This window comes from Perca fluviatilis, chromosome 7, assembly GCF_010015445.1.
Source record: "Perca fluviatilis chromosome 7, GENO_Pfluv_1.0, whole genome shotgun sequence".
In the NCBI taxonomy this organism is placed as follows: domain Eukaryota; kingdom Metazoa; phylum Chordata; class Actinopteri; order Perciformes; family Percidae; genus Perca; species Perca fluviatilis.
Genome location: NC_053118.1, coordinates 17,972,021 through 17,986,936, shown reverse-complemented (window position 1 = coordinate 17,986,936; position 14,916 = coordinate 17,972,021). Strand labels below are relative to the sequence as shown.

The window sequence follows — 14,916 nt, the reverse complement described above, 5'->3', positions numbered from 1 at the left end:
GGTTTTTATCATAACGAGATTTCCTGTTCTTCTTGGTCACAGTAGATTACTGCTTGTGATTCAAAGGAGAATTAAAAATGAAATTGATCATAACACAGTAATAGCCACTAGTGTGAACACATTTCAAATTACCCGTAGGACATCCGTTGTGCATGGTTGTGTTAATCACAGACACCTTTTTCAAACTGATTTCCATAAAACTCTCAAAACCCAAACTGCACGGTGCTCGACACACATGAAGGCTCTTTGGATGGCAAATGCAATCTCCCTGACATGTGTTTTTTTTTTGAGCTGCAGTTGTCAAATGGGCTGCCGTTCTCAGCTCTTCAGCTCGCTGTCAAAGAGCTGTTCACTTGACTTGGACTCCTGCAGCCCCTGTCATATCATGTACCACAGACGGTGACCTCACTCCCATTACTCACTCCAACCCCACAGCCTGACACCACTTTGACAGCATAGTAATGACATGGCTGTGGGGTGGTTTGATGGCATAACAAACTCCAGCCCTCAGCAAAGGGAGGATGAGAAGGGTAAATAAGGATTCCCAATCTTCTTGTCCTCTACTGTATGCTCCTGCTGATAGTACGCTTTTTAAATGACTGATCTAAGGGCAGAAGAGAGTTATAGAGAGTGCAAAACACACTCTATTGATGGCATTATCGCTCTCTACGTTGGTCTGTTGATCAATTGGTTGGTCTGCCCATCACTTTGGTTCAGACTGAAAAATCTCAACAACTGTCAGATGGATTGCCATTACATTTTGTACAGACATGCATGGTCCCCAGAGGATCCCTTGACTTTCCTCTAATGCCACTGGCTGGTTGACATTTGTGGTTGTTTGTAAAATGTCTCAACAGCTATTGGATGGATTGCCATGAAATCTGGTACAAACATTAATGTTCCCCATTGGGTTGAACTGCAATGACTTTGGTGATCCATTAACCTTTTCCTCTAGTGCCATCATTAGGTCAGAATTGCTGTTTGTCCAATACTTTGGTTAATGACCAAATCCTGAAAAACCAATGATGTTCCCAACAGCCTCAGCTGTACTTTGTGTTTAGTGCTAATTAGCAAATGTTAGCATGCTAAATCGCTAAATTAAGATGGTGAACATGGTAAACATTATTCCTGCTTAGCATCAGCAAGTGACCACTGTCATTGTGGTCATGTTAGCATGCTGATGTTAGCATTTTGCTTAAAGCAGCGCTGTGTCAGCCTCACAGAGCTGCTAGCAAGGCCAAAGACTATTAATTTTGCTTAGTTAAAACATGAAGTAAATCCCTTTGAGAAGCATGGCTTCATTTTTGTAATCAGTAATTTTTGATACAGGCTGATTGCCACAGAATGGAGCCCTTTTTGCCAAAATGTCACTAAACCCTCTCACCATGCAGCTGCCAGTAAATGAGGAGTCCGTGAAAGCGCTCATAGAACGCCATGAAATCACATTTAATGTGCTCACACTCTCCGCAAATAGGCGTTATTGTTGTTTCCTTGCTTTTTTTGTAATCAGGACAAAGACGTTATTTTTGCCACCGCTCGTTCTGCGCCACGAGTAGATGTGATGGCCAGCTGTGAGTCATGTTCAAGTCAACTGCCTGTAACCCTGTGATCTATTTCACAGGAGCTGAGGCCGAGTCCTTAACCAGACTTTCCTTAATTCCTTTCCCCCAACTGCCCGGCTAAAAAGAGCCTAATTATCCCCTTAATGAGTTGGAACCACTAATTTCAAGTCTGTAGATTGCATGCAGGAAGCATGATGAAGCTCTCTTATTGCCCCATAGAGAACAGCAGCATGTCCACATAGTTAAACATTTTCATCTTTCTTCCTCCCTGGATTTTGGTGTTGCCCCATATTATATTTTGATCCTGAGCACATTTGAAGATGTGTTTTCAGGGATTTACCTTGTTAAAACATACATCTCAGTGCATTAATTCCTAATTAAACAGAAATATGTTTAGTTTGAGCATATCTCTGTATACAGATGGAAACAATGAAAAAGACAATAATGTAGTGTAAAAAAATAAAACTGGAACTGTGAACTTAAAAGAACTTGAAAGACATGAGTGAGTTGTTTAAAATTTAGCCCCATTGGCTGCTTGGCCTAAGGCCTAAATGTGGCCTTTCATTATGGATGCGGTCTTTGACAGCCCAATGATGAGCTGCTGCAGGCTAAGTCAAAGCAAAGGGAAGCAGTGCAGAGTGGAGGTGAGGTGCTGGTAATGTTGAAAGCTCAGAGAAAGGGGGCCATAAAAGATAGAGGCGCCTCTGCAGGAATGAGGGATTAGTCACAGCCACAGAGTAACTCTGATCTTTTCTCATGCTTTGTCCTCATTTCTTTTGCATTCCCTTCCCTCCCTTATACTGTTGCCTGTGTAATTGTTCAGTGGCTTGGATCTGTCAGTAAGTGACATTTGACCGGTGGGCTCTGGAATTAATCCTTGGTTTGGCAATCTTTACCGACAGTGATGCAGAGTCTCCTCTTTCATCATGGTTACCAGCTGTAAGGACATAACACTCAGTTAGAGTAAAAAAAGATGTACAGGACTTAATCCTTCAGCTACAAAGATCATACACATTCAATGCGCTGCACGCACAGCTGTTTAATCACTCACTACTTTGCTAAAATGTGAATGAAACTCTGAATGCTTTGTTAATAGGTACGACTAATCTGCTATTTGAACACAGTTTGACCTGCTCACATCCTGCAGTCTCTAGGGACTCATTTAAGACTCAGTGGGCTTTAAGATAGTGAGAAATCTGTTTGCATAAAACTGATTAATAAAAATGACAAACAAAACCCTACCTGCCTAGACTGTGCAGCAGTGCTGTGGGCCCGCCAACAAATGCTTTTACCAACACAAACTTGTGTTTGAACAGGAAAACGAAAAACACTGCTTTTCATTTCCTCCGACAGTACCTCCATCTCCCATTGCACCGCCCCAGCTGTTGCGCGCCGGCTCCACTTACCTAATCATCCAGCTCAACACCAACTCTATCCTGGGAGATGGCCCCATTATCAGGAAGGAGATTGAGTACCGTGCCAGCCAGTCTCCGTGGTCAGAGGTGCACGGAGTCAACATGGTCACCTACAAGCTGTGGCACCTGGATCCAGACACAGAGTACCACATCAGTGTGCTGCTGACTCGGCCCGGAGAGGGAGGAACTGGGCCGCCTGGACCGCCTCTTGTGAGCAGGACTAAGTGCGCAGGTGAGCTTCTAACACACTGTGCAACTTGACAGGGTGTGATTGCCTAATACAGTGGTTCCTAACCTTTTTGGCTTTGACCCCTTAAAATAAAGCATTTACTTGAGATCCCTTATGACAAGTTATGGTATGCGTGTACACTGTGACTATAAAGGGATTTTGAACTTGGGTTGTTTAATTTCAAGGGTTTTTAGCCCCAAAGAGGTTAAAGTATTATTTCACAAGAAATCTTTTATTTTTTTCCTTCATATCCGTCTGATCATCTTGTGACCCGTCAGGTTGGGAACCACTAACCTAATGTATTACAGTGTTGTACTAATAATAATAATAATAATAATAATAATAATAATAACTTTCTTGATATAGCACCTTTAAAAACAGAGTTTACAAAGGGCTATGACAGACAAGCAAGGTGAAAAAGTTCAATAAAATAATCTATCTGTATACACGACGTTCTACTTCTGGGATTTCTCCGGTGCCACCGGAAATTCCGCTTGATGTCCCTCATTTAGGCCAGATGTCCGTTGCCTTGGGCTTCCTTTGTGTTGGCATTCTAAACTCCGGTGGATTTATGAGGACTGTGGTTAACTGCTCCTCAGATCTCTGCAGGGTAAATCGAGACAGCTAGCTAGACTATTTGTCCGATCTGAGTTTTCTGTTGCATGACTAAAACAACTTTTGAATGTACACGTGTTCCACCAAAACAAGTTCCTTCCTGAGGCTATTTTACAGAGGTGCCTTGGTCCGTACGGCGCCTAGCGCCACCCAAGACAATTGTGATTGGTTATAAGAAAAGCCAATAAACCAGAGCGCGTTTTTCTCCCATCCAATGCTGTGTGGACTCGCAACACCTTCCCCCGCAGCGCTGTGGAGGAAGGTCTGGCTATGCGAGACTGATAAAATAACAGACAGCTAAACAGTGGGGCCATACATTTGCAAGACAAAACTTGGTAAATAAAAAACAAGAAGCAAAAGACACAAAACAAAGTAATGAGAAGACAAAACAAGCATATACATATAGAATTAAGATCAATAGCAATAAAAGATACACATCAAAAGCAAAGAAACAGTATAATGAGAAAATGAAAAGCATCATTGGATTGCAGGCCACGTTAGTTAATAGAGCTCAGAGTGTAAGCTCAGGAGAGTGCAACACAACCATAACCATCAACTACACGCTCCTTAATATAACACAGCAGTGTATTTTAACACCTGACTCCAAACATGAAGGTGCTATTGCTACTGCACACTGCTATTCACTGGCCACAGTAGCTGCTGCTGCATTGCAAGCTGAAAACTCACCACCCACCACCAAGCCTTTACCCATATGTTATTTGTTTTAAGATGAATTATGGAGTTTTGTTTACCTTATCACTTACATCTTTTCTATGGAAGGAATGTGTAGCTGTATCTAAGTCTTGTAGTATGTTGTCATGTTTGCAGAGAAAACAGCAACAGTTTATTCACTTTATTACCATTTGGGGTTTTTTGTTCGTCTCATCAAATATGAGATTTTTTATTTGTTATTGGGTAGAGACAATCCTCTGAAAGCACCCATTATGCAGTGTGTAGTGCTTAGGGGAATTACAGTGTGCACTATTTAGGTGATGCCATCCCCCAGAGCCCGGGATAAGGGAATTCAGTGTGTTGAACACCTGGCTGTTCAGTAGAAACCACAAGCATGAAGCAGCAGGGTCTTCAATGCAACCTCTACCAGGACACTGCTCTGTGATTTTCTAAATTGCACAGGTTTATACATTTAAAATAGGTTAAAATAATACCGATAAATATGTCTACTTTGGACTTAATTCATTAATACCATGAAAGATCCACAGCTCAAAGTACCAATGCCCAACAGCCATACAACGAAACTTCTGAGAGTCTTACATTATGCAGCTCCATCTGTCACGATAATCTGCTCAAATTCAATCAGAGAGGAGCCGATAGACAAGTTCAAACTCAGTCGCTGCATATACTTATCTCTTAAGAAAAGGCGCATTTGCTATCACTGGCGTTCTCTGAACTCTGGAGCTGAGGAGACTTAGAGGGAGACTTTTTTGCTGCCATCACGGCAATATTGGTTTGACGGTTATTTAAAAGATAACAGCTGGCTGTCTACAGCTGCTAGCCTAAAGCAGGCTTCTTTGGTATCTACTGACGAGGATAGAAATTGACTTCGGCACGTACAATAAATGCACAAAAATTTGTAGGTGACAGTGGTGGAGACATATCAATCACAGTACACACTGTAAATGGTTTTAAAATAAACAATGAGGGAGACACAGCACTATGGACAATATAATATCCGTATGTATATATTCATAAAAGATTGGTAGGGCTGCAACTAAGGATTATTTTCATTAATCTGCAGGTTATGTTCTATATTAATTGATTAATATTGTGTCTATAAAATGCTCAACTGATTTAATAATATACTAATTGTTTCAGTTGTATTAGCTTGCTTTCTGCTTCCTCTTTGCAGCAAAAGCAACACTTCCCCTAAATTACAGTAGAAGCTAACATATCAGGCTTTTTTTTTTTTTTTTAATGCATTCAACATTTTGTACTCTCTGCTCACATCTGTGCACCCATGTCATCTGTCACTGTGCAGACACAGAACACCCAGGGAAATGAGCGGGATGCCAGCAAGCCACACCCGTGCTTACTTTTGAATATATGTATGCATTTATAGCACAAAGAGTAGTGTGTTGATGCAGATGCACGCACAGATGCAGGCAGTAATTATCGCTGCCTGCATCTGCAATGTGTGCGCAGCGCTCACAGGCACAAGAAATGGAGAGCTTTGTGTTACCCAAAGGCAGTCTGTGAATTTGTGTCTTCCATGGTCATCACTCTTTTCTATGCCCAACGGTCTCTTTCTGCCACACACCATCCCTCACATATCTCCCTACACTGCTTCAGTAGAGCCTCCCTGGCCCCCTCTCCAATGACATATTAAAGCTACTCTCCTCTCTCAACAGCCGAAGACACCCCCCATTCATCAGGGCACCATGAGTGTGCTCACAGCCTTCCCTCCCCCATCCCTGCACGACCCATCCCATCTCAAGAGACACAGAAAATTCATAATAAAAAAAAGTAGAAAAAGTCAATAGCAAGAGAGGGAAGAGTGGAGGGAAGGCTGCGGTGTGGGAGTGTGTGTATGGGAGAGGGTAGTTTTTCAAAGTGAGAGAGTGAAACAGTAAAGATGAAGAGAGTGAATGTACGAGAGGTGAAGCGAGAAAGCATTCACGGCGTACGGAAATTGCTTTTACAGTTGCTGGTATCGGTGTTTGTGAAAGTCACTAAACTCAGCCTTTAATGATGTATTTACATTTCAACCACTGTGACATTAGCTTGTTCAACCATGTGTGGGATAAGTAATACTGCTGGGTTTGCTGAGCTGTTAAACAGGGCATTTAGATGCAGGACTAGTTCAATACAGAGGAAGTATAGGTTAAATTAATTTTGCCAGTCGTGTAGTTTTTTTCCTTCGGTAGCTGCAAAGCTGCGAGTGACTGATGGTTGAATTGGTTTTATAATGCAGCTACATCTGATTGACTCCTGCGTGGCTCTGTCAGTGTTCCCAGATCTAACCTGGGCGTATAGCTGTGTTACACACTTTACAGTAAGCTGCAGCCCTGTAAACCTCCTCCACCTGGTGTATCTCACCTTCCTGACCCTGCAGGAGACTCTAATCACCACCTGGTTCCAAGAGCTCCCCCTGACCCAAGCTCCAAACCATCTGGTCCACGCTATCCCTACTGTCCCCACATTCCACCGCTGAATGACGACCCCCGTTGTTGGCCTGATTAGGTTTAAGCAGGAGAAAATAGATGGTGGGGGTGCTGCAGTGATTTCTGGGAGGAGGTAATTATCCAGTGAACAGAAGGGAAATTTGGACTCTTCGCTGTCTTTAGGAGGAAAGTGAATATCCTCTCCAGAAGCTGTGTCATGCCACCGTGACTAATCTCAGTCTTCCATGGTCATGCTGAATATTTCCCTCCTTCCCAAACATGTTGGCTAGAAGGCGTCGCCGTACACATACACGTCCTCTCGGAGCCGAGCTGTCCTCGTGCGGGTGCTGTAAAACTAATGGCCGTGAATGTGAACATGGTCTCTGCCTGGCTCTGATGGCCAGCCAGGTGTGCTTGATGAGCCGTTGCTGTGATTATCAGCACGGTGCATTAGCACAGCTTGAATCCCCTCAAGTAAATCACAGAGGAGAGGCAAGCATTTGTACTGCAGGTGGTCCCCGAACTACGTTAATGGGCTTCCACCTGCTGCTGGGTCGCTGAACCTTCTGGAAAGCTCCTGACCATGATGCTCATGGTCTGTTAGAGGGAGCAAACACTGGAGCCTGACTAAAATTAGGCACACTAGGAACACAAGTGCTTTGCCTTTCTTGGCATGTCGTTCATCATGTCTTCCACTTGGAGCCAGAATTCCCTACAGTATATGTTCACGTTTTGGGTGTTTGGATTTATGTGCGCTTGTGTTTTTGCTCGCACATGGGCATAGGGCATGCATGTCTGTATAAATTTGGTTTTCCCGTCTGACGCAGTCAGTGCAGATCCCCTCCACGGATGCATGCAATCTCAGGCAACTCTGCTTTGGCCTGCTGCTGTCCCGTGTCACAGTTTCAGGGGAGATAATAAACCAGAACCTGTCACATCCACTCTAACTTCCAATCTCTAAGGATCAACACGGTGCTCTGGGCTTTTGGCCATGTTGGGGCGGCTGCAGTTTTCATGCCACAGGGTGCCAGAGAATGGGTGCCCCGTGGCACACACACACAAGTAAGATGAGGCCAGGGGAAGTTGCTGGCACAAATGCCCACTGAGAAAACCCACAATGAGCACACTGTGGCCTTTTTGGCTTTCATCAACTCAGCAGTTAAATGCCTCTCTTTATTTAGCTCTCAGACTGTGCAGACTATCAATTGCACCATTAAGACAATCCTCAGTCACACTGAACAATGGAACATTAACAGTTCTTGCTGGGTGCAGTCTACTACTTTGCGATTACTGTGCCCACCCATTTATCTGCAGTCACATTAGCGTGGATGAGGTTCTGATCAATGCTCTGATCATATTTCTATCTACGTAGTATGAGATGCCAGACAGCAAATTAAAAGAGAAAGCTGGTGACTGCAGAAACCTTTTAGTATAGATTGGAAGTTTCATAAAATGTCACTTTAAAAGAATTGCTCTACCACAGGCAGAAATAAGTGCATACAAATCTGGGCATAGGGCTTTTGTATCTGATGTTAGCATGTTAATTTATGTGTGTTTGAACATGTGTACATGAAAAGTAGATAGAGAGAAGAAAGATGAAAAGAGATTACAAAAAGAGTGATAAAGAGATTAAAGGGGTAACTAATAATGTTATACAGCAAATGTGCGTCCTTGCACAGCTACAGAGCACCTTTCACATCCATTTTCTTTGATAATTCTTGGTTTAGTGCATTAGCCCCTGCTCAGTGATGCATTAGTCGCCTTATTTAAGTTCCCTGCACTAATCTGTGCTGCAGCGAGAATTCCACTGAGCGAGCCAGTGAAGAAACGAAGACCTTGGCCAGTCACCTCAAACTCCACTGATCTCTTCCTGTACCCCATATCTCTGCTGTCACTCCCTGCCTCCCTGGCCAATTACTCAACATGCTCTATTAAAAGAATAAAGCAATACAATACATTATGTAGCATATTGCTTGACAAAAAGAAATTGACAGTGTTAATAATGGCCACTGATAAATGCCTCCATTGATGCCGAGGATGTCCTTGGGTTAACTCAGCCACTCTTCAGTTTTCAGATGTCCTCCTGAACACTGGCTGGTCTGTGCTTCTGTGTATAGAGGCTCTCTGTATCTCTCACCGAGCCACTACATTTAAAAGGAGGATATCGAAGACAGAGCTGTTGTTCCTTTAGTCAAAGAAAGTCAGGGTTAAAACGGCAGTGACCAGAATTAACTTGGTGCCTTCTAAAAATATGCGTCAGGCCATCGCGATGACCCAGCAGTAAAAGTGACCAGCAGAAGTGAATGCCCTTGTATAGCACTGGGATTTTTGTGTGTGGATTAAACCTCAGGGCAAGGAAGTATAACTACTGGATAGTCAATTTGCTCAGCGACACAGAGGCGGGGACTGGTGGGAGTGCCACAGCAACCCACAGCCTGTCCGATCAATTAGCGCAATTGGCATGAGTTCCTGCTCTGCCATGGGGATGTGGGTGGGTTGTGCTGGCAGCAAACTGTTGACCTCCATGTTGTGGCGGGGCAATATGGCAGCATGTAGGAGGGGAACAAGTGAAAAACTGCCAGGGTAGTCCTGGGACATCATCGGCACTGTCATGTGCTTGGTGCGCTGTCTGAAATCAAGTATTTCACAATAAAACAAAGTATTCAGTATTGTACCTTCAGGACTTGTCTAATTAAATTGCTTGTTTTTCTCTCTGCTTTCTTTATTACTCAATTTTCTCTTTTTTTCTTCTTCTTCAACCTTCCTCTCTCCCAGAACCTATGCGTGCATTGCGGGGCCTTATGGCCACAGATATCCAGCCCAGGCAGTTGTCCCTGCAGTGGGAGAATTTGGCGTTCAATCTGACACGCTGCCACACCTACTCAGTGTCCCTGTGCTACCGCTACACCACGGCGGGAGGCGGCGGAGGCCACAACACCACTGTGCGCGAGTGCCTGGCAGTGGAACACAATGCCTCACGCTTCACGCTGCGTGATCTGCCACCCTACCACGGCATCCATGTCCGTCTGTCACTGGCCAACCCAGAGGGGAAGAAAGAGGGCAGAGAGGTCACCTTCCAGACCGAGGAGGACAGTAAGTCTCTGAAGGAGTTTACCGACAAGATTGTGTTGAAGTAGAGGACAGAAAAACTAAAAAGGAAAAGTGTCAGTATAAAATGGTAAACATTTTGAGAGCAGTGGTCAGTTTAACGTTAATATAAACTTAGGGTTAGAATTATTCGGCACCCTTGGGTAAAACTAACGCAGTCTAATACAACCTCTTGCAATAAATCTTCATTAAAGGTGTAAAGGCCTTTCTGTTGTTTATACTACAGTAATATGATCTTACTGCACAATTTTTTTTATTATATATTATGTTATCATCACAATAGTCTCGTTCCAGTTAGATAGTAAATGCCGTAAACATATTCTTTGTAAATCTTTACAATCATTCCCTGAAAGAACCAAGCAGGGCTGCCTTGTTGCACAAGCAAAATTTTCTTCAAAACCTTTCAGCGTGTAGCTTGCTAGCTCAAAGTTTGTTGTTGTTGTCTGTAGCGAAGGGATTTTGAGAACGGCAACACACAGAGAGCGGAAGGTGATGGACAGTGCCTGACTGTCAGTCTTTATCCTGGAAATGTTTGATGTTTGGTCATTATTGATCCAGACTACCATTACAACAACAATGTGGGGTGTCTAAATGCTGGCAGTGCAATGTTTTAATGTTTTAAAATGAAGTTAAGAGTTTGGCAAAGTGACCCGGCTGCCCTCCAGCTTCATGTGCATTTTACTATCTTCACCTTTTATTCAGAGAGACCCGGTGTTATCATTGTCATATCTTAAATTATGAAATTTAGAAAGCTGTTTTGGAGTGTGACATCTAAAAAGTACCAGAATACCTCAAATTGTTTAACTATTCTAATAGTAAATGTCAGAGAGGAGACTATGCAGACCTGTGACTGCCTACTGCTAGAACTTTACTGTCACATAACTAATGCTGAGTGGGTTGTTTTGGGGGTTTTAAGGTGCTCTTTTCAACATAAATCAAGTGCACCACATGTGGATGAAATATACAAATTCATATATCAATCAGTTTGGGTTCATAGTGTAAATTTTCTTAATATTTCAAAACATTAACACCAGCTCCTCTCACTTCATCTCAAGAGAGGGTGACCATCTGACTGAGGATGGAATTGGCATTACAAAAGATCCATTTCATTTTCAGACGAAAATACCATAAAAGAGAAAACATTATATCTGAGTCTCTGGCAACCCTGAGATAGGATTTTGTGCTTATTTCTTATCTCCTATTATTCCTTTGTGCCGTCTGCATGGCAGCTGAGTGAGAAATCAATTCTGCCGTGAAAAAAAACAAAACAAACAAGATTTTTCAGAAAGAGATATATACAGCGAAAGATAAAAAAAGATCAAGAGAGAGAGAGACAGCAAGAGAGTTTTTTTTCTTCCTGAAGTGATGAAAAATAAATGTATGTATACAGTACATGTCAATTATGAACACTTTTCCCCCCAAAAGCCTTAATAAGCAACTCTGTCCTCCAGACTAACTCAATTCAAAAATAACAGTTGACTCAGCTGTTTGGCTCTTGCTTTAGCCTCAGGCCTGGATCTCACATAACAGTCTTCCTCTGTACAGCGCTCACACACAGGGGCTGCAACCGAATGGCCCAAAAAAACTGTTAACAGAGTCTAATGTTGAAAGTTCAGGCATCGACAGTCCTCTCACTGCCATTCAGAAACAAGTTTACCAGCAAGCGTCTGACATATCCATCAATACATTTCAACTAAAGATTGATATAAATTAATATGAGGACGAAAGACACACCGGTGCATCCAAACGATGTTTGACAAAACTCCTACTCAAAAAGCGATATTACAAAATTTCATTTCAAACATTTATTTACTTATTTAATCATATATAACCTAAGACTTTTGTAAACTAATTTCAAGCACCGAAACGATTCGTACAACACATAACAAGTTAAGGTTTGTTTTCAAAAGAGATTTGAGGACTTTCAAAAAGCCAACATCAACGTTTCAGCTTTAGCGCCAAATTATCTCTTTACACATTGCTCTAGAAAAAAATTGTGCGGCACTGTACGGAAAGCTGAGTTTGTTCTAAACATTCTGATATGAAACACACGGGAATCAGTTATATGCAAATACCTTAAAAAGGTAAATTTAAGAAGATGTGTGAAAATGCCGTTAGACCTCAGAGGGTTAATTGATGCAGATCATAAATGAACTGTGTCCTTATCTGATGTTCTGTGCCTGCTGCTCTCTGGCTGTCTGAGCATCTCATGTGGTGCATTGTTCTGAGCCACTATGACATTCGCTTCTGTGATATTGACAGGAGAGGCTCATCGTGGGATTAGCACTTCAATTTTCCCGACCATTGTTTGTTCTGACAATTTCTTATAGTTCCCGGAGGCATAGCGCCAGAGTCGCTTACCTTCACCCCGCTGGATGACATGATCTTCCTGAAGTGGGAGGAGCCCATCGAGCCCAATGGCCTTATTACCCAATATGAGGTGAGCTCAGAGAGACATTCTGTTGAATTTATATTGCATTGTTAGCTTAATTATTAGCTTAGTTTACATACTTGGATGTACAAGACAGATGTTAAGATGTATGCTTCATTGTTCATATATGTAAACAGTATTTGTCACTTTTACTAAAGAAAAGATGTTTAGGATGAGGACTAAGCGATATGCTATCTTTGATAAGGAGTTTGGCCTGGCCTGCTGGACTGTAAACTGACCCTAATCCTAACGAGCAGGACAGAGAGGCTAATGTAAACCTAAACTCTGATATAGTAGCGTCCAGGACTGGCTCCCAAACAGTTGGGAAATAGTATTCCATGACAACTGGACGAACACCTGCTGAGGAAGATGTGTGATACGATAGAAAGCTCCAGAAAAGCTACTAAATTGACTTTGTGGTCAGATAGGCCTTTTTCATACATGTAGCAGACATTTGGACTTGTCATTGTAGGAAAAACAGATGTTACTAACACTTACAATGGCTCTGTACTATTCAAGTGTTCCAGTAAGTGGTTTGTGTCCACTGTGGCGTTTTTTGACAGCAGGGATCACCCCTGCTTCCCAGCATTGCACGCTAGTGGGCTTGCCACTAGCAGTCATCAGTTTCTCTTCACTGACCACTGATAAGCAAGGAAAACAGGCTACGCCCTCATACAACCGTGATGGCTACTCCTGATTGTACAAACGCTTCACGTGGGGCTGTCTGCTCCACAAAAATAGTTCACCGAAATGTGTTTCTGAAAACGTTTGATGCGAGAAATAGGCTATACAGTTGCTTAATCTGTCTTCATTTTAGATCTTTTCTTCATGCAAATGAGGAGCAGGCAACTTGAAGCCCCGCTTCTCAAAAGTCCCCGCAACGCTACCAAAATGCTTTGCAGCCGCTGCTAACATAGACAATGACGCTTGACAGTAGACACATACTATGACAGAGAGCCAGCATGCACAATACCAGGAACCTTGATACACCTGTGCTTTTCCTACTGTGATGTCCAAATGTCTTCCCTTAAATGGCCTATTGTTTGGTCAACTGGAGTATTTCGGGTTTTCAGCAGCTGTAGGTGCAGTGTGTTGTTTGTGAACTTTTAACTGTAGCCCTATTTTTAATACTCAAACAGTACATAGCCAGCAAGTCCAGAAACACTTTGGACTTAATATTTATTTAATCTCAAGCAACACCCTGTCAGTGCAGAAATACTTTCCTCTCTATTTGGTGAGCCATTTTCTTCAAGTGCCACTATAATTGGCACAGTACATACAGACATGTCCTTAATTACCAAACCACTCTGCTTCAATTCATATTTTTCCTCACCCAACCATTTAGAGTGTGGTGCGTAATGCCTATATGAGAGAAAATAGCAGCGATGCTCGGATACGCTCTCACTGACCATGTGCACACGGCCTAGCACTTAATGCTGGTCTTGTGCCATTTAAATAGAGCCCTGTGTCATTAATAGATAACTCACATGTATCTGTTATGCTGAAGGCCTTATGTTCAGCCGGATAATGATTTTGGATTTACTGTATGCCCTCTGTCTGTGGTGAGCCATCAATGGGCCTGCAGACCTATCCTCAAGCCTTCTTTCCTTGGCCTCTCTTGCAATGTCGCCTCAAGGATATTATTAAATAGGATTTGTGGTTTGACATATAAAGTGGAGGTTGTACAGGATTTTTTTTACCCTGTAATGTGTTGATCTCTCTCAGCTGACGGAGATAGCTTTAAACAGAGCTGTAGAAATCCTCTTCATTTCTCTCAGATTAAACCATTGACCACTCTGGCTGAGCCCATCGACAGCCATGCTGTCCTGCAAGCCCTCCTCACTGCTTTGTGTGCTGTCGGGCATCTTTTATGTCTGCCTTTGTAGAGGAAACACAGAGGTCTGTCTGTGTTTACTCGCTGGATGGCTCACCAATCTATTTTAGGGAATTAAGCTCTTCTTATGATAATCAACAAAGCCTCTGGTGTGGACTGAGTGGCATCTTCAGTGTGTGTGTACTACTGTACATGCATATGAGCATATACAGTACGCAGTGAGTGTGTGCTCATTCCTTCAATGAAGTGGATCCCTCCCAGCTCTAATGTATGTCCTAATATGTTCACCCTTGTCTGATTGCAGTAAGGTCGTCTCATTTAGCTCTCCACTATTTCAAAGAGTATAAGTGGAAATTTTCATGAGAGTAGTGTGGAGTCGAGGCAAATCACCTCTTGAGAAAAAAACTTTATAAAATTCTTTACTTTTAAAGCACACTCATGAAGAGCAATTCTTGAGTGTTAATAAGAATTAATTAAACTCATGAACACTTAGCGCTATTGATTGAACACTTAAATTTAATATTTACTGCGTGGCATCCTTAGGCCATAGCCTTCATAATGCATTACTTAGTTGGAAATTTATTTATCACTCACAACATTTTT

General features: G+C 42.5%; 1 protein-coding gene across 5 annotated transcripts in view; it reads left to right on the top strand.

Moving 5' to 3' along the window:
• Window positions 1-14,916, top strand: part of ptprub (protein tyrosine phosphatase receptor type Ub) — a 157,864-nt gene that overhangs the window by 94,863 nt on the left and 48,085 nt on the right. For all 5 annotated transcript variants that reach the window (XM_039805644.1, XM_039805643.1, XM_039805642.1 and 2 more), the window contains exons 7-9: window positions 2,916-3,209; window positions 9,716-10,033; window positions 12,379-12,488. In XM_039805644.1, coding sequence (XP_039661578.1) covers window positions 2,916-3,209; window positions 9,716-10,033; window positions 12,379-12,488 — 722 coding nt within the window. The remainder of the gene's footprint in view (window positions 1-2,915; window positions 3,210-9,715; window positions 10,034-12,378; window positions 12,489-14,916) is intronic.